Source organism: Panulirus ornatus, chromosome 6, assembly GCF_036320965.1.
Source record: "Panulirus ornatus isolate Po-2019 chromosome 6, ASM3632096v1, whole genome shotgun sequence".
In the NCBI taxonomy this organism is placed as follows: Eukaryota; Metazoa; Arthropoda; class Malacostraca; order Decapoda; family Palinuridae; genus Panulirus; species Panulirus ornatus.
This window is the reverse complement of record NC_092229.1, coordinates 33,185,367-33,205,019: the sequence shown is the minus strand read 5'-3', so window position 1 is coordinate 33,205,019 and position 19,653 is coordinate 33,185,367. Positions and strand designations below refer to the sequence as shown.

General features: G+C 40.7%; 1 protein-coding gene across 1 annotated transcript in view; it reads left to right on the top strand.

Moving 5' to 3' along the window:
• The window catches only part of LOC139749149 (3'(2'),5'-bisphosphate nucleotidase 1), a 349,490-nt gene that overhangs the window by 67,140 nt on the left and 262,697 nt on the right, over window positions 1–19,653 (top strand). Inside the window, exon 3 of the mRNA XM_071662786.1 lies at window positions 80–173. Coding sequence (XP_071518887.1) covers window positions 80–173 — 94 coding nt within the window. The remainder of the gene's footprint in view (window positions 1–79; window positions 174–19,653) is intronic.

Here is a 19,653-nt window from a genome sequence, read left to right as displayed (position 1 = left end):
AGAATTAAGGTGACTGATAGTACTGTTTATTTTCCATAGATATCCTACATCATGTTCAGCTGAAATTATCTTTTCACAGAGTGCCCGGGATCTACAAACGGAGGCAGATAGGGCTGCACAGCGCTGTATTATAAGCTCGCTTAATAAATGCTTCCCGAAGATCACCATTATAGGTGAGTACTGTTAACTTGGGTGTGATAGTCTTATAAAGAATATATATGAGTGAGTTAGTGAGGTGAGTAGTAGATGATATTGAAGGAAACCATTTATTGGATTTCATGATAATAAGGATGTGTGCATGTATGAAATAATTTATTGAAAATTTCTCGGTGAAATAGCCTAAGCCAGACCTTAAACTATTGAAGTCCTGCTTATCTTGACCCCATTCCTTTGGGTCTCTAGATGGAACAAAATATCTTTCTATCCATCTGTCTATATCTCTGATGACCATTACCAGAGAGGGGGTATGGCAAAAGTCTCCTCTTATCCCTGTCTTTACATGCCTTCCTCTCATACACCATTTCACACATTCTTCCACCATATCTCTCCCTTCAGTATTCTTCCACTGTATTTCCCCATATGAATGGTGAACTTGTTCTCACTGTCCTTGTAAACTCCCTATCTTCCATTTTTTCAACGTGCCCAAACCAACTCATTCATTTTGTTTCCTTGCCATACCTCATCTCTCATAGACCCCCTTCATTTCTCCCTTCATTCCAACTAGTCATACCATAAGCTTCTCTCAAATAGCTTATTTCCATGCCTTGGATTCTTGACTTTTGTGACTCATTCCATGTCCATGTTTTAGCTTCATAGGGATGGAAGGACTATGCTGTCTCATAATCCTATCTTCACTTCTATACTTACACCCCTACCCTCCATTATTCTGCTTTGTACTGCTTTCTCCCCATCTACTTCTGTCTCTCCAATCGACTTGCTGACTGACTACATGACTGACTGAAGGTGGCTTTTTTCAGTAGGCTAGGCAGAAGAACAAGAAACCCTTCTGCTGCTTAGGGCTAGAAACAGGAGATACTCCCACCTAGGGAAGCTCCGATTCTGTCTCACCGAGTAAGTAGTGAAACAAACAGAATAGTGGTAATTCACTGTAGGCCGTGCAGGACAACCTCCCACTTATGCTACACCTCTGATTTCTCTCCTGAATTGCTTAAATTTTCTCACTTCTTCCTGTCTTTTTCCCCCCAAATCTATAACACAGTTAAGTACTCTCTCGTTTCACTCTGTAAGGCTTTTCAAGATCTATACTTTCACTCTGTTTCCTTTCAAATGCCATTACTTTACTTTTACTTGCATTTATTGTCAATCACCTATGCTTATACACACCATAAAACATACAAGCTTCTGCAACTCCTCTTCTCTCTTAGCAGACATTGCACTATCATCCACAGAAATACTTGCCACTAGCCACCACACCTTACTGCTACACTCCATTACTGCACCCCCTTTCCCTAGTTTTGCTTTTACCTCTCTTATCACACTATCCATATAAATTTTGAACAGCCTCAGTAACATCACAGAGGCCTGCCTCACACCCGCATGTATACCAAATCTTTCACTCAACTCACCATCCACTCTTACTAATGCATTAGCTGCTTTCACACCATCCAACAATTGTTCCCCTACCCCATATATTCTTAATACATCTCATAAAGCATTCCACTCAACTCTGTCATGCGCTTCTTCCAGATCCATAAAAGCTGCATATAGCACCTTATCTTTTGTTAGATACTTTTCCACAACCATTTTGGCTACAAAAATCTGAACCACAAGTCTCTTACCTTTCCTTAAGCCCCATGTTCCCACTTATTCTGCATTCAGTTCCATCACTCTTATCAATTAACACTCTTGCATACACTTCTGGTACACTTAACAGACCTATTCCCCTATCATTGCTACATTCATCCTTAGCACCTTTTCCTTTGAATAATGGAATTGTAATAGCTTTTACTGGACCATCAGGCACATCCCTCTGTTTCCATGCTATATTACATACCAAATGCATTCATACTATCACACTTTCTCCTTCATACTTCAGCATTTCAGTCATAATCCAATCCACTCCAAGTGCCTTTTATACCTTCAGCTTCATTATCTCCCTTTTTACCTCCCTTCTGTAGGCCCTTGCACTTGTTTCATCTTCCCTCTATCCTCCACATCCATGTATGTAACCACTGATGCCTCACCTTCTCCCACGTTCATCAGTTCTTCAGAATACTCTTTCCATCTTCCTTTCACTTCTTCCTTATGATTCAGCAACTCCCCTTTCTTACTTCTCAAATTCACCTTTCCAATCTTACTTCTACCACTTAACTTCTTCACCTCCTTCTAGTACAATGTCATATTTTTCCCATTTTTCACTCAACTTTCAAAATATTCATCTTCTCTTTCTTTGCTTTCCTCTATCAGCTTCTTAACATTCCACATACACATCTTATATTCTTCCCTCCTCCTCTGCTGAACATCGACTGGTACATTCCTTTCAAATATGCTACCATATGCCTTTTTCTTCTCTTTCTTAGCATTTCTAACCTCATCTGTTAATGTTGCATTTACTTTTGATTACTGCATCTCACAGCAAAAAAGAATAATGTCTAGATACATTTTGCTTATCTGACTGGTTGACCAAAGTGCATGTGGTTGTATTTCAGCATTAATTAGATCTGCAATAACATTATTAACTTCATGATATATACAGAATATAAGATATGATCTCTACAGAAGTGTGAATGTTCCAGAGATAAGTAAACAGAACAATACTAACCTTAAAAGAAGATTGGTCAGATGACTCAGGGAAAAAACAGATCAACAATGTGTGGCTTTAGAAGACATTAGCATTGTAATTCAAGCAAGTTATAACATGAGAACTATGCATGTAGTCCTGCCTTAGGCAAAATTTCATCATACATAGGAGTATGCCAGGTCAGTTACTTCTCCATATGTACGTGTAACTGCAAATCAACTTAAAAGTTTGTAATAACAGAACAAAACATGAAGATAATTCCTGCATGGAATTATACCAATAATCTTATAACAACCGGAACCAAACCACTGTGAAAAGATGAACACTGAAATATGGAAAAGCCTCAGTAAGACAGATTTGTAGAGAAAACATATGTGCTAGTGAATATAATTAACATGTACTGGACATAGTGAATAGATGATAATTATAATTCAGTTTTGAGCAGCTCCAAGGATATGAACCCTGTTTCCACTGGCCTATCATGTGATAGGACTGGGATTTGAAGCCTCAGTGCCCAAAGGTAAACCATATCATATATGCCAATACTTAGCAGTTGATAATTTCCTGCAACTGAGCCAGTATAGTGGAGCAGTGAGAAAATGGCTTGTTTTCTATGAAAATAATACATATGAAACTTAAGGAGAACAGTAACCATCATGACAATGTAAATTACTCAAATTTTTGTTTAGAAGCTAAAACCTTTTACATGAGAGTAATGTCAGTATGAAATGTTTGTGGCTGAAAGTAAAAAAGAAATCCTAGATACTCTTACTTATATTAGAAGTAGGAGTGTCATTACCTAATTAAATTGTCTAGCAATTTTGGAAAATGGTGACATGGTTTAAGACAGTGAAGCTTTAGCAAATATCCAATGATTTGTTCTGTCTTGGTTAGTCTGTCCCATGACCTATGGGAGATTCTCTTAAGATGCATGGAGTTTAACAAACTTTAACAACCTATCTTCTTGTGAGATTTATGTGTCTCAACTCTAGCTGACCACCTGTCAGTGGTTGTGGTTTTCACTTTGGTCAAGTCTCCTCCCTACACCATTAATGAACCTCAGTTCAATGATGTCATTGTCCCATCAGTTGAACTATCTGCCACATTTGTTGCCACACATTCACTTGGATCCCAAGATGTTTCAGACTGTTCTTTAGTGTATAGGTCGAAAGTTCTTTAGTGTATAGATCCCATACAAGGGTATACTGTAATACAGGGATAAAGAGTAGAATATCATCCCAGAGCAATGAAATTTATTCAAGCCTCGTTGTTACGCTAATCAGGGTTGAGTGCTAGTTAGTCAAGCCTCCTGTTGTTTGTATGACCGATTGACCTTGACTGGTATTATATTAGACTAGAAGCTCTTGTAGTTCAATCCTTAATAAAAGGTTGTTTTCCTGTTTCATAGAGACTTTCTCACAGGTTTAGAAACACTAACAGCACCAACATCATTTCATGTTGAATGGGTTGGAATCATTTGATCCACTTATCAGGCAGTCCCACACCACATCCATTACTATTCCATGAGACAGTAAGGGTTCAGGCACCTTTTCTGGGCAAGAACTACCATTCCTTAGCAGGGCAAAGCCTTCTAGTAAAGAAAAGGAATTAACTATGTACAGAATCTTTTTCTTTCTGAGGCATCTGTCATTAGGATTCTTTACCTCACTTGGACTACTTGTGCCTGTTGAGATCATCTCATTCTCTCTTGATATTTGATTTGGTATTTCAGTGTGGGAACCAAGTCAAAAGGTTTTTAGACCCATTTAGCAGATAAGATATAGTTTGCTCAGCCCTTTTGATATTGATTCACTTTGGAAGTATGCTGTCCCTCTTAATTTTTTCACTCTGTGCTGCTGCCTGGTTGGTAACCTTCCTTTCTGTTTGATTTTTGCCACTCTTCCACTGTACCAACTTTAGGTATCCTTCTACAATTTGCTTTGGATGCCGTGTATATGTGTATGGTGAATTATTTTTAGATATTTTTTACTGTTATGAAATTATTTCAAATGTTGAGTGTGACTGTTTTATGAATTGACAATCTTTCCTCCCTACCTCTTCTGTTGTAGATTGGAACTTGGATGAAATGTTTACTTTTCTTTCTGCTGAAGTTCTTTGATATGCAGAGAGAATATCATCCCAGAGTGATGAAACTGATTCAAGCCCCATTGTTATGCTAATCAGGGTTGAGCACCAGTCAGTCAAGCCTCCTGTTGCTTGTGTGACTGATTGACCTTGACTGGCATTTCATAAGACTAGAAGCTCCTGTAGTTCAGTCCTTAAGGAAAGATCATTTTTTTTTTTTCATAGAGGCTGATTTCTCTCTGGTTTAGGAACACTGAGAGCATCTTAAACGTGAAGATCACTCTCCAAGTCTTGGTGAGTGGGTTAGAATCATGTGGCCCACTAGTCTGGTAGGCTTACACCTCAACCGTCATCACACCATGAGATGGATCAGGCAGGAACCTTCAGTTTTCCGAGCAGTACCAAGACTTCATATAAATATAAGGAATTATCTGTGTAGAGAATCTTGTTTTTCTGAGGCACTTCTGATTAGGTTTCTTTACCTCACTTGGACTACTTGTGCTTGTTGAGATTGTCTTCTTGTCTCTTGATATTTGATTTGGAATTTTTAAGGCAGGAACCAAATCAAAAGGTTTTTAGGCCCAATTAGCAAATAAGGTATAGCTTGCTTAGCCCTTTTGATATTGGTTCACCTTAGAAGTATCCTGTCCCTCTTCATGTTTTCACTCTGCTTGTGCTGCTGCCTGTTTGGTAGCTTGTGATGCTTGTAGCCAGAGTTCCAGGTGCATCATAAGGCTCTTATTTCATAAAAGTTTCTCATTCCAAGTCAGTGTTGGGGGATATGAGAGATTGATATTAGCTAGCTTTGTGTCCTGCTTACTGGTTGACCTTTTTAGTGGTGGTGGGCTGTCTCGGTAAGATTAAGCCCTCCCCCCTCCCCTCCCCCTCCCAAAGAAGGATTTTACCATAATGCCAATGAAGTGGTAGACATCAGTGTAAGCTTATAAAATAGTCATAATGGGATCTTATCTTTTACTAAGCTTAGGATTAAACATAGATGTTTTGGCTCTGAGTGAAACGAAGCTCAAGGGTAAAGGGGAAGAGTGGTTTAGGAATGTTTTAGGAGTAAAGTCAGGGGTTGGTGAGAGGACAAGAGCAAAGGAATGAGTAGCACTACTCCTGAAACAGGAGTTGTGGGAGTATGTGATAGAGTGTAAGAAAGTAAACTCGAGATTGATATGGGTAAAACTGAAAGTGGATGGAGAGAGATGGGTGATTATTGGTGCCTATGCACCTGGGCCTGAGAAGAAAGATCATGAGAGGCATGTGTTTTCGGAGCAGCTGAGTGAGTGTGTTAGCAGTTTTGATGCACGAGAGTGGGTTATAGTAATGGGTGATTTGAATGAAAAGGTGAGTAATGTGGCAGTTGAGGGAATAATTGGTATACATGGGGTGTTCAGTGTTGTAAATGGAAATGGTGAAGAGCTTCTAGACTTTTGTGCTGAAAAAGGAGTGGTGATTGGGAATACCTGGTTTAAAAGGAGAGATATACTTATATACATAAGTATACATATGTAAGTAGGAGAGATGGCCAGAGAGCATTATTGGATTACATGTTAATTGATAGGCACGTGAAAGAGAGACTTTTGGATGTTAATGTGCTGCAAGGTGCAACTGGAGGGATGTCTGATCATTACCTTGTGGAGGCGAAGGTGAAGATTTGTAGAGGTTTTCTGAAGAGAAAATGTTGGGGTGAAGAGAGTGGTGAGAGTAAGTGAGCTTGGAAAGGAGACTTGTGTGATAAAGTACCAGGAGAGACTGAGTGCAGAATGGAAAAGGGTGAGAGCAAAGGACGTAAGGGGAGTGCAGAAGGAATGGGATGTATTTAGGGAAGCACTGATGGCTTGCGCAAAAGATGTTTGTGGCATGAGATGCATGGGAGGTGGGCAGATTAGAAAGGGTAGTGAGTGGTGGGATGAAGAGGTAAGATTATTAGTGAAAGAGAAGAGAGAGGCATTTGGATGATTTTTGCAGGGAAATAGTGCACTGGACTGGGAGATGTATAAAAGAAAGAGGCAGGAGGTCAAGAGAAAGGTGCAGAGGTGAAAAAGAGGGCAATTGAGAATTGGGGTGAGAGAGTATCATTAAATTTTAGGGGGAATAAAAAGATGGATAGAGTTGTGCGCAGGAGGGTGGATGTGCTGGAAATGAGATGTTTGAGGACAATGTGTGGTGTGAGGTGGTTTGATCGAGTAAGTAATGTTAGGGTAAGAGAGATGTGTGGAAATAAAAAGAGCATGGTTGAGAGAGCAGAAGAGGGTGTTTTGAAATGGTTTGGGCACATGGAGAGAATGAGTGAGGAAAGATTGACCAAGAGGATATATGTGTTGGAGGTGGAGGGAACGAGGAGAAGAGGGAGACCAAATTGGAGGTGGAAAGATGGAATGAAAAAGATTTTGAGTGATCGGGGCCTGAACATGCAGGAGGGTGAAAGGCGGGCAAGGAATAAAGTGAATTGGATCGATGTGGTATACCGGGGTTGATGTACTGTCAGTGGATTGAATCAGGGCATGTGAAACGTCTGGGGTAAACCATGAAAAGTAGTGTGGGGCCTGGATGTGGAAAGGGAGCTGTGGTTTCGGGCATTATTGCATGACAGCTAGAGACTGTGAACGAATGGGGCCTTTGTTGTCTTTTCCTAGCACTACCTTGCACACATGAGGGGGGAGGGGGATGGTATTCCATGTGTGGCGAGGTGGCGATGGAAATGAATAAAGGCAGACAGTGTGAATTGTGTGCATGGGTATATATGTATGTGTCTGTGTGTGTATATATATGTGTACATTGAGATATATAGGTATGTATATTTGCGTGTGTGGACGTGTATGTATATACATGTGTATGGGGATGGGTTGGGCCATTTCTTTCATCTGTTTCCTTGCGCTACCTCGCAAATGTGGGAGACAGTGACAAAGCAAAATAAATGAATAAATAAATAAAAAGATGTTTTGGAAGGAGGTAAATAAAGTGCATAAGACAAGAGAACAAATGGGAACATCGGCGATGGGGGCTGATGGGGAGGCAATAACTAGTAGTGGTGATGTGAAAAGTAGATTGAGTGTGTATTTTGAAGGTTTTTTGAAGTGGTTGATGATAAAGTGGCAGATATAGGGTGTTTTGGTCGAGGTGGTGTGCGAAGTAAGAGGGTTAGGAAGAATGATTTGGTAAACAGAGAAGAGGTAGTGAAAGCTTTGCAGAAGATGAACGCCGCAAGGCAGCAGGTTTGGATGTTATTGCAGTGGAATTTATTGAAAAAGGGGGAGACTGTGTTGTTGACTGGTTGGTAAAGATATTTAATGTATGTATGGGGTGTTCATTGTTTTAAATGGAAATGGTGAAGACCTTGTAGATTTATGTGCTGAAAAAGGACTGTTGATTGGGAATACCTGGTTTAAAAAGAGATATACATAAGTATACATATATAAGTAGGAGAGATGGCCAGAGAGCTTTATTGGATTACGTGTTAATTGATAGGCACGCGAAAGAGAGACTTTAGGATGTTAATTTGCTGAGAGGTGCAACTGGAGGGATTTCTGATCATTATCTTGTGGAGGCAAAGGTGAAGATTTGTAGAGGTTTTCAGAAGAAAAGAGAGAATGTTGGGGTGAAAAGAGTGGTGAGAGTAAGTGAGCTTGGGAAGGAAGTTTGTGTGAGGAAGTACCAGGAGAGACTGAGTATAGAATGGAAAAAGGTCAGAACTAAGGATGTAAGGGGAGTGGGGGCTGGAATGGGATGTATTTAAGGAAGCAGTGATGGCTTGTGCAAAAGATGCTTGTGGCATGAGAAGCGTGGGAGGTGGGCAGATTAGAAAGGGTAGTGAGTGGTGGGATGAAGAAGTAAGATTATTAGTGAAAGAGAAGAGGGAGGCATTTGGAAGACTTTTGCTGGGAAATAATGCAAATGAGTGGGAGATGTATAAAAGAAAGAGGCAGGAGGTCAAGAGAAAGGTGCAAGAGGTGAAAAAGAGGGCAAATAAGAGTTGGGATGAGAGAGTATCATTAGATTTTAGGGAGAATAAAAAGATGTTTTGGAAGGAGGTAAACAAAGTGCGTAAGACAAGGGAGCAAATGGGAACATCAGTGAAGGTGATAACAAGTAATGGTGATGTGAGGAGATGGAGTGAGTATTTTGAAGGTTTGTTAAATGTATTTGATGATAGAGTGGCAGATATAGGGTGATTTGGTCGAGGTGGTGTGCAAAGTCAGAGGGTTAGGGAAAATGATTTGGTAAACAGAGAAGAGGTAATGAAAGCTTTGCGGAAGATGAAAACCGGCAAGGCAGCGGGTTTGGATGATATTACAGTAGAATTTATTAAAAAGGGGGTGACTGTATTGTTGAGTGGTTGGTAAGGTTATTTAATGCATGTATGTCTCATGGTGAGGTGCCTGAGGATTGGCGGAATGCTTGCATAGGGCCACTGTACAAAGGCAAAGGGGATAAAAGTGAGTGCTCAAATTACAGAGGTATAAGTTTGTTGAGTATCCCTGGGAAATTATATGGGAGGGTATTGTTTGAAAGGGTGAAGGCATGTACAGAGAATCAGATTGGAGAAGAGCAGTGTGGTTTCAGAAGTAGTAGAGGATGTGTGGATCAGGTGTTTGCTTTGAAGAATGTATTTGAGAAATACTTAGAAAAGCAAATGGATTTGTATGTGGCATTTATGGATCTGGAGAAGGCATATGATAGTGTTGATAGAGATGATCTGTGGAAGGTATTAAGAATTATGGTGCAGGAGGCAAGTTGTTAGAAGCAATGAAAGCTTTTATCGAGGATGTAAGGCATGTGTACGTGTAGGAAGAGAGGAAAGTGATTGGTTCTCAGTGAATGTAGGTTTGCGGCAGGGGTGTGTGATGTCCCCATTGTTGTTTAATTTGTTTATGGATGGGGTTGTTAGGGAGGTAAATGCAAGAGTTTTGGAAAGAGGGGCAAGTATGAAGTCTGTTGTGGATGAGAGAGCTTGGGAAGTGAGTCAGTTGTTGTTCGCTGATGATACAGCACTGGTGGTTGATTCGTGTGAGAAACTGCAGAAGCTGGTGACTGAGTTTGGTAAAGTGTGTAAAAGAAGAAAGCTGAGAGTAAATGTGAATAAGAGCAAGGTTATTAGTTACAGTAGGGTTGAGGGATAAGTCAATTGGGAGGTAAGTTTAAATGGAGAAAAACTGGAGGAAGGAAAGTCTTTTAGATATTTGTGAGTGAATTTGGCAACGGATGGAACCATGGAAGCGGAAGTGAATCATAGGGTGGGGGAGGGGGCAAAAGTTCTGGGAGCGTTGAAGAATGTGTGGAAGTCAAGAACATTATCTTGTAAAGCAAAAATGGGTATGTTTGAAGAAATAATGGTTCCAACAATGTTATATGGTTGCGAGGCGTGGGCTATGGATAGAGTTGTGCGGAGGAGGGTGGATGTGCTGGAAATGAGATGTTTAAGGACAATATGTGGTGTGAGATGGTTTGATCGAGTAAGTAATAATAATAAGGTAAGAGAGGTGTGTGGTAATAAAAAGAGTGTGGTTGAGAGAGCAGAAGAGGGTGTTTTGAGATGGTTTGGTCACATGGAGAGAATGAATGAGGAAAGATTGACAAAGAGGATATATGTGTCAGAGGTGGAGGGAAGAAAAGTGGGAGACCATATGGGAGGTGGAAAGATGGAGTGAAAAAGATTTTGAGTGATCGGGGCCTGAACATGCAGGAGGGTAAAAGGCGTGCAAGGAATAGAGTGAATTGGAACGATGTGGTATACCGGGGTTGACGTGCTGTTAATGGATGAACCATGGCATGTGAAGCGTCTTGGGTAAACCATGGAAAGTTCTGTGGGGCCTGGATGTGGAAAGGGAGCTGTGGTATCGGTACATTATTACGTGACAGCTAGAGACTGTGTGTGAACGAATGGGGCCTTTGTTGTCTTTTCCTAACGCTACCTCACGCACATTTGGGGGGAGGGGGTTGTTATTTCATGTGTGGCGGGGTGACGATGGGAATGAATAAGGGCAGACAGTATGAATTATGTACGTTTGTATATATGTATATGTCTGTGTGTGTATATATATATATATATATATATATATATATATATACGTTAAGATGTATAGGTATGTATGTTTGTGTGTGTGGACGTGTATGTATATACATGTGTATGTGGGTGGGTTGGGCAATTTCTTTCGTCTGTTTCCTTGCGCTACTTTGCTAATGCAGGAGACAGCGACAAAGCAAAATAAATAAATAAATAGTATGGCTCTTGGTGAAGTGCCTGAGGATTGGCAGAATGCATGCATATTGCCATTGCACAAAGGTAAAGGGGATAAAGGTGAGTGTTCAAATTACAGAGGTATAAGTTTGTTGAGTATTCCTGGGAAATTATATGGGAGGGCATTGATTGAGAGGGTGAAGGCATGTACAGAGCATCAGATTGGGGAAGAGCGGTTTGGTTTCAGAAGTGGTAGAGGATGCGTGGATCAGGTGTTTGCTTTGAAGAATGTATGTGAGAAATGCTTAGAAAAGCAAATGGATTTGTATGTAGCATTTATGGATCTGGAGAAGGCATATGATAGAGTTGATAGAGATGCTCTGTGGAAGGTATGAAGAATATATGGTGTGGGAAGCAAGTTGCTAGAAGCAGTGAAAAGTTTTTATCGAGGATGTAAGGCATGTTTACGTGTAGGAAGAGAAGAAAGTGATTGGTTCTCAGAGAATGTTGGTTTGCGGCAGGGGTGCATGATGTCTCCATTGTTGTTCAATTTGTTTATAGATGGGGTTGTTCATGAGATGAATGCAAGAGTTTTGGAGAGAGGAGCAAGTATGCCATCTGTTATGGATGAGAGGACTTGGGAAGTGAGTCAGTTGTTGTTCGTTGATGATACAGCGCTGGCAGCTGATTTGGATGAGAAACTGCAGAAACTGGTGACTGAGTTTGGTAAAGTGTGTGAAAGAAGAATGCTGAGAGTAAATGTGAATAAGAGCAAGGTCATTGGGTACAGTAGGGTTGAGGGACAAGTCAATTGGGAGGTAAGTTTGAATGGAGAAAAATTGGAGGAAGTGAAGTGTTTTAGATATCTTGGAGAGGATTTGGCAGCGGATGGAACCATGGAAGCAGAAGTGAGTCACAGGGTGGGGGAGGGGGCGAAAGTTCGAGGAGCGTTGAAAAATATGTGGAAGGCGAGAACATTATCTCGGAATGCAAAAATGGGTATATTTGAAGGAATAGTGGTTCCAACAATGTTATATGGTTGCTAGGCGTGGGATATAGATAGAGTTGTGCGGAGGAGAGTGGGTATGTTGGAAATGAGATGTTTGAGGACAATATATGGTGTGAGGTGGTTTCATCGAGTAAGTAATGAAAGGGTAAGAGAGATGTGTGGTAATAAAAAGTGTGTGGTTGAGAGAGCAGAAGAGGGTGTTTTGAAATGGTTTGGTCACATGGAGAGAATGAGTGAGGAAAGATTGACAAATAGGTGGAGGGAGTGAGGAGAAGTGGGAGACCAAATTGGAGGTGGAAAGATGGAGTGAAAAAGATTTTGAGAAAAACTGGAGGAAGTGAAGTGTTTTAGATATCTTGGAGTGGATTTGGCAGCGGATGGAACCATGGAAGCAGAGGTAAGTCACAGTGTGGGGGCAAAAGTTCTAGGAGCATTGAAAAATATGTGGAAGGCGAGAACATTATCTCGGAAAGCAAAAATGGGTATATTTGAAGGAATAGTGGTTCCAACAGTGTTATATGGTTGCGAGGCGTGGGCTATAGACAGAGTTGTGCGGAGGAGAGTGGGTATGTTGGAAATGAGATGTTTGAGGACAATATATGGTGCGAGGTGGTTTCATCGAGTAAGTATTGAAAGGGTAAGAGAGATGTGTGGTACTAAAAAGTGTGTGGTTGAGAGAGTAGAAGAGAGTGTTTTGAAATGGTTTGGTCACATGGAGAGAATGAGTGAAGAAAGATTGACAAAGAGGTGGAGGGAGTGAGGAGAAGTGGGAGACCAAATTGGAGGTGGAAGGATGGAGTGAAAAAGATTTTGAGCGATCGGGGCCTGAACATGCAGGAGGGTGAAAGGCATGCAAGGAATAGAGTGAATTGGAATGATGTGGTATACCGGGGTCAATGTGCTGTCAATGGATTGAACCAGGGCATGTGAAGTGGCTGGGGTAAACCATGGAAAGTTTTGTCGGGCCTAAATGTGGAAGAAAGGCTGCTGTGGTTTCAGTGCATTATACATGACAGCTAGAGACTGAGTGTGAACGAAAGTGGCCTTTGTTGTCTTTTCCTAGCGCTACCTCATTTGCATGTGAGGGGAGGGGATTTTCATTTCATGTGTGGCAGGGTGGCGACAGGAATGAATAAAGGCAGCAGGTATGAATTATGTACATGTTTATATATGTATATGTCTTTGTATGTATATATATATGTATATGTTGAAATTTTCAGGTATTTATATGTGCGTGTGTGGACGTGTATGTATATGCATTTGTATGTGGGTGGGTTGGGCCATTCTTTCGTCTGTTTCCTTGCACTACCTCGCTAACACGGGAGACAGCGACAATGTATAATAGAAATAGGATTAAATCATTTCGTATCCTCAGTTCATTGGAGGTATGACAGCAAACCAGAGTTTTTTTAGTATTGAGTCCTGAGTAGCCTACCACTGGTAGGCTAGGTTACACAAGGAAGGGGTTTAACATTTTTTTGGTATTTCTTAATTTGGGCCCCATAATCATGTATATCATTCATTGATACATTAGGAGGGGGACCTTCACCCAGAAGGCTAAATATAAATAATAATTGTTACTGCAGCCTTTGGGTTCTTTCAATTTGGCCTAAGTTTGGAGTAAGGTTGTTTAACAGGTCCCAGTGGCTTCTGTCTTCAGTGAAGATTTCTTAAGTGTGAGTTGTTACACATGCTTTAGTCCACTATCTTTTGTGTATTGGTTTTTTTCAATGAGGCTACTTAGAAGTGCTGTAGAACCAGATTGTGTATATCATGTACTTCTAGTACATGCAAGAGTGATTGTAGATTAACACTTTTATGGAGAGTGTTATGAAGCAGCAAGATAGTGAAGCAGGAGTGCTATTAGGGTTTTTCACAGTTATTCCAGTTTTCCTGTATGGAAGGGTAATGCAGACTACTTTTCCACTCCAGCTTATTATAAGAAAATCCATGATGATCAGCCTGAGATCGGCAAATCAAACGAACCTTTTGATGGATTCAAGTTAAAGTGTAATGTAAATCAGGGGTTGGCTTTAGAAATTGTAAACCATGGAAGTCCAATTCATTGTTTTTAAGATGTTTCACGAATGATGAGGGAATGAAATCTTGATATTATTCAAGAACTCAAAAAGGGAAGCAATAATTTTTGATATTCTTATTAGATATCTGCATCAGAATGCTTATTTTAGGATGAATTATAGGATGAATTCTCCTCAGAGTGTGTCATTCCTCACCGTTATTGACAGGGCAATCATCTAGCACCTAAGAATGTTTATTGGCACATTCTAATTTACCCCTGAATGAGAAATGTTTTGGCTTTCAGAGCAGAAAACCAAAGTAGCATTTCAAGCGATGCCCTTTCGGTGGTCATAATCCCAGTTTTGTTCTTTACAAAACTGATAACCTCTGTTATTCCAACACTCAAATCCTTAAGGGTTACAGTTTTTGAATACCAGGACAAATTTTTTATAATCACAAAGGCTTCCATGGGGCAGTGGCTAGTATCACTGGTTTTGATTCAAACATAGGCCTAACTGGGATTTGGGATTCTGGAAAAAGGCAGTCATCTTACAACCAGAAAACTATTCATCATCCTCTTAGGGCTGGTCAATAAATGGGTGCCTAGCGTAGGCAAGGGTATAAACATACATATCATTCATTTTTTTGTGCTTGTTCACTGTGTCTTGTGTAATGATGTAGGCCACCATAGACAAAGAATAGCCTCATTTGGTCACATCCCCTCTTTAGATGTAATGTATAATGCTTCAAAACCAGAGCTTTCCTATCCACAACCAAACTCCACTGAACTTTCTTTGGTTTTCCTTGATCACTTGACATGCCTTGGTTCATTCCATTTACAGCATTTTGACACCTGTATACTACATCTCTCCAGTTTGCTCTATCCCATTCACACCTCACATTCTTGTTCACGAACAGACTGTGTTCACTCTAACATCATTAGCTTCATCTTTCCACTTCCTTGTCAGTTCCCTTTTCCTTGTTCCCTCCAATTCCAACATGTCTACCCTCTTAGACAGCCTCTCCTCACTTATTTATTCCACATGTCCAAACCTTCAGCACACTCCCTTCAGCTCTGTAATGCTTTTTACTCTTACTACCGCACCACTCTTTTACCGTCATTTCTTCTTTGATAAACCCTTCTCACTCTGAATATTGGCCTTAAACAATTCACAATTAATTTCCAACATACCATCCCTCTTCCATATGTTTTGATTTGGAGCCCATGCCTTACACCCACACAACTCCATCACAGCTTCTTTGACATTAAACATACCCATCTTTTCCCTCATAGACAGTGACTTCTTCTTTCCATGCTCTCCTTATTGGGCCCAGTCCCTTAACGTACTCACTCACTCTTTTGCTTAATTCCACTTCCATCCATTGCCTTATCCACTCCCAAGTATCTTAAGTTTCTCTCAATTTAAATGCACACTCCTACCAACCTGTCTCTCTCTCTCTCTCTCTCCCCTTAACTTAATGCATTAACTCAATGTTCTCCTTTCACACACTCCCAAAACTCATAAACCAGCTTGTGCAGTTTGTCACTGGAATCTACCACCAGGGCCTTGTCATAAGCAAACAGCAACTGTCTAATCTGTCAGGCCTTACCACCTCCATCTGACTGCAAACTTATCCCCTCCCTTCAAGACCCTTATATCACCTCCCTGACCATCCTACAGATGCCTTTCTCTCTTGATTAAAAGTCCTCACTGTTTCTAGTAGCTTTCCTCCCACACCTCATATTCATAACACCTTCCACAAAGCATTGCCATTAACCCTGTCATATGCTTTCTTCAGATCCATGAATGCTGGATACAAATTCATGTTTCTCATTGTACATTCACAATATAACAAAGATCCTCCTAATACAGTCACACTTCAACATGTTCAGTGCTCAGTTCTGTCCAGCAGCACTAGACCCCTTCCATCCAAGCCAGATAACAAGGGGAGTGAGAAAGAGAGGAGATTGGTTTAAAAGGAGCTAAGTGAGTGTATCAGCAATTTTGAAATAAGGGATTGAGCAATATTGATAGATAATTTGATTGCAAGACTGGATGATGTAGCAGCTAAGGGTACTGATTGGCAGGCATAGGTTACCTATTGTGAATGAAAATGGCTGACAATTTGTGAAGATCTGTGCTGATAAAGAACATGTGACTCTAAGTTACTGGTTTGGAAAGAGGAGCATACATAATTGTATGTTGATGGTGGGGTTTATTGTAAAGGGGCATTATTGGATTACATGCAAAAGAAGAAACTTTTGGATGTAAATGTGCTAAGTGAGGCACCTGTTGGTATGTCTGATCACTTCGTGGTGGAGATTAGGGTAAACGTTTTGGCAGGTTTATGAAAAGAGGAAGTGATGTGAGTGGGAAGAGGGTAGTGAAAGTGAGTGAGCATGGAAGAGGGGCTTGTGTGAGGACATACCATGAGAGATTGGGTGGAAAATGGCAGAAACTGAGAATAAATGAAAGTTGAGAAATTGGTGAGGTATGGAAGATATGTAGGGAAGTAGTACTTATATATGTGAGAGAAGTGTGTAGCATGCAGAAGATGGGACATTGGCAGGTGAAAAAAGGGAGGTGAGTAGCAGGATTAGGAAGTTAAGTGTTCAGTGAAAGACAAGTGTATGGGAGCTTGCAGGGAAGGATTGCAAATCTTTGGAAGTAGTACAAGAGAAAGTGGCATGAGGTCAAGAGGAAGGTGTAGGAGCTGAAAAGGAGAGCAAATAGGAGTTTTGGAGAGGAAGTAGCAGTGTACTCTAGAGAGAATAAGAAAATGTTTTGGGAAGAGTTGAAGAGTATGAGGAAAATTAGAGGGCAAATGAGAGGGAGCATCAGTGAAAAAAGCTGTTGGAGAAGTGGTAACAGGCAAAGAAGAGGTAAAGGGCAAATAAAACATTTTTTTTTGAAGGGCTGTTGAATACGCTAGAAGATAAGGTAGCAGGTTTTGGGTTTTAGGACATTGAAGGATATGAGGCCAGAGTTTTGACAAGTGGTTTGGTGAAAAGAGAAGAGGTAGTGAATGCCTTACATCAGATAAAGTAGGGCAGAGTGGCTGAAGTGGATGGGATTGTAGTCATATTTGTCCAGAAAAGGGTGACTGTGTTGTTCAATGATGGTTAGGATTTTCTGTGTATGTTGTCTTAAGGTGAGGTGCCTGAGGATTGGCAGAATGTTTTTGTAGTGCCATATGAAGGCATAGGGAAGAAAACTGAATGTTTTAATTAGAGAGGTATAGATTTGTTGAATATACTTGGTATGTTGTGTGGGAGAGTGGTGATTGAGAGGATGGTAGCATGCCTGAAGCATCAGATTGGGCAGGAGCAACTTGATCTCAGCCGTGCTAAAGATTGTGTGGATCAGTTGTTTGCTCTGAAGAATATGTATGAGAAATACGTAGAGAAATAGAAGGATATGTATGTGGCATTTATGTATCTTGAAAAACTGTATCATAAGGTTAAAGGAAATGCTTTGAGGAAAGTTTCAAGAACTTGAGATGATTTTACAAAGAGAGTAAAGCATGTGTATGAGTAGGGAGAGTGGAGGGTGAGTAGTTCCAAGTGAAGATGAGTCTGCATTAGGGGTGTGTATATTACCATGGCTTTTTAATCTGTTTATTGATGGGGTGGTGAAGAATAGTGCAAGGGTCTTGGAGAGAGGGGCAGGTCTGTAGGGTGTCAGGGAGGGTGGAGAGCTGAGTCACTCACTGTCTGCCCATGATGTGGCACTGGTGGCAGATTCAAGAGCGTACCTCCTGAGGCTGATTTATGAGTCTGGAATGTTGTTTGAAGGTAGGAAGGTAAGAGTAAATGTAAATGAAAGCAAGGTTATTAGGTTTAACAATGGAGAGAGACAGGATAGTTGGAGTCTGAGTTTGAAAGTAGAGAACTTGAAGGAAGTGGAGTGCTTTAGATACCTGAGAGTGGACATAGCGGCAAATGGAACCAAAGGAGATAAAGCAAGCCACAGGGTGGATGTGGGGGATAAGATTCTGGGCACGTTGAGGAGTTTATGAGAAGGGAGGTCACTGCCAATGAGGGAAAATATGAGCATGTGTAGTGCTGTTGTATAAAGACAAGGTGGGCAAAGGTGGATTTTTGAGTTACAGAGTTATTAGTTTATTGAATGAATCTGGTAAGTTGTATAGGAGAGTGGTGATTAAGAGGGTTTTAGCATACACAGAGCATTAGATTTAGGATGAGCAATGTGGTGTCAGGACTGTTATCAGTCAGGTGTTTTTTATGAAGAATTTGTGTGAGAAAGTTAGAGAAAAGGTATGTGGCATTTATGGATCTGTAGAAAGTGTTTGATAGTGTTGATAGAAATGCTTTGTTGAAGTTGTTACGAATGTATGGTGTGTGAGGAAAGCTGTTAGAAGCAGATAGGAATTTTTAACAGAGAGTAAGACATGTCTACAAGTAGGTAGAGAGAAGGGTGAGTGGTTCCAGATGAAAGTGGGTCTGCAGAAAGGATGTGTGATGAGACCATGACTGTTTAATCTAGTAGTGGATAGAGTGGTGAAGTGAATGTAAGGGTTTTGGGGAGAGGGGTAGGCCTCCAGTCTGTTAGGGGTTGGGGAGGGCCTGGTGGGTGAGCCAGTTACTGTTTTCTGATGGCATAGTGCTGCTGGCAGATTCAAGTGAGAAACTTGAGAAGTTGGTTTTTGAGTTTAGGGAAGTGTGTGAAAGGAGGAAGTAAATGTGAGTAAAAGAAAAGTTATTAGGTTTAGCAGTACAAATAGGCAGGCTAGTTGGGGTGTAAGTTTGAATGGAAAAAAATGTGAATGTGTTGGTGATTGGTTGGTAAGGATATTCATTGTATTTACAATATATGGTGGAATGCATGTATAGTGCCATTGTACAAAGAGAGAGGGGATAAAGGGAGTGTTCCAATTACAGAGGCATACTTTTGGTGAGTATACCTGGAAAATTGTATGGGAGGGTATTGATTGAGGGGGTGAGGACATGTACAGAACATCAGATTAGGGAGGAGCAGTGTGATTTTAGAAGCAATAGAGGCTTTGTGAATCAGGTGTGTGCTTTGAAAAATGTATGTGGCATTTATGGATCTGGAGAAGGCATATTATATAGTTGATAGTGATGCTTTATGGAAGGTATTAAGAATATATGGTGTGGGGGTAAGCTGCTTGATGCAGTGAGAAGTCTTATCAAGGGTGTAAGGCATATGTACGAATAGGAAAAGAGGGGAATGATTTGTTCATAGTGACGGTCGGTCTGTGGCAGGGGTGTGTGATGTCATCATGATTGTTTAATTTTTTTTATGGATAGGTTGGCTAAGGAGGTAAATGCAAGAGTTTTGGAGAGAAGGATGAGTATGCAGTCTGTTGGGGATGAGAGGGCTTGGGAAGTGAGTCAGTTGTTGTTCGCCAATGATACAGCACTGGTGACTAATTCAAGTGAGAGACTGCAGAAGTTGGTAACTGAGTGTGAAGTGGCTGAAAGGAAAGAGTTGAGAATAAATGTGAATAAAAGCAAGTTATTAGGTTCAGCAGGGTTGAGGGACAAGTTAGTTGGAATGAGAGTTTGAATAGAGAAAAATTGGAGAAAGTGAAGTGTTTTAGATATCTGGG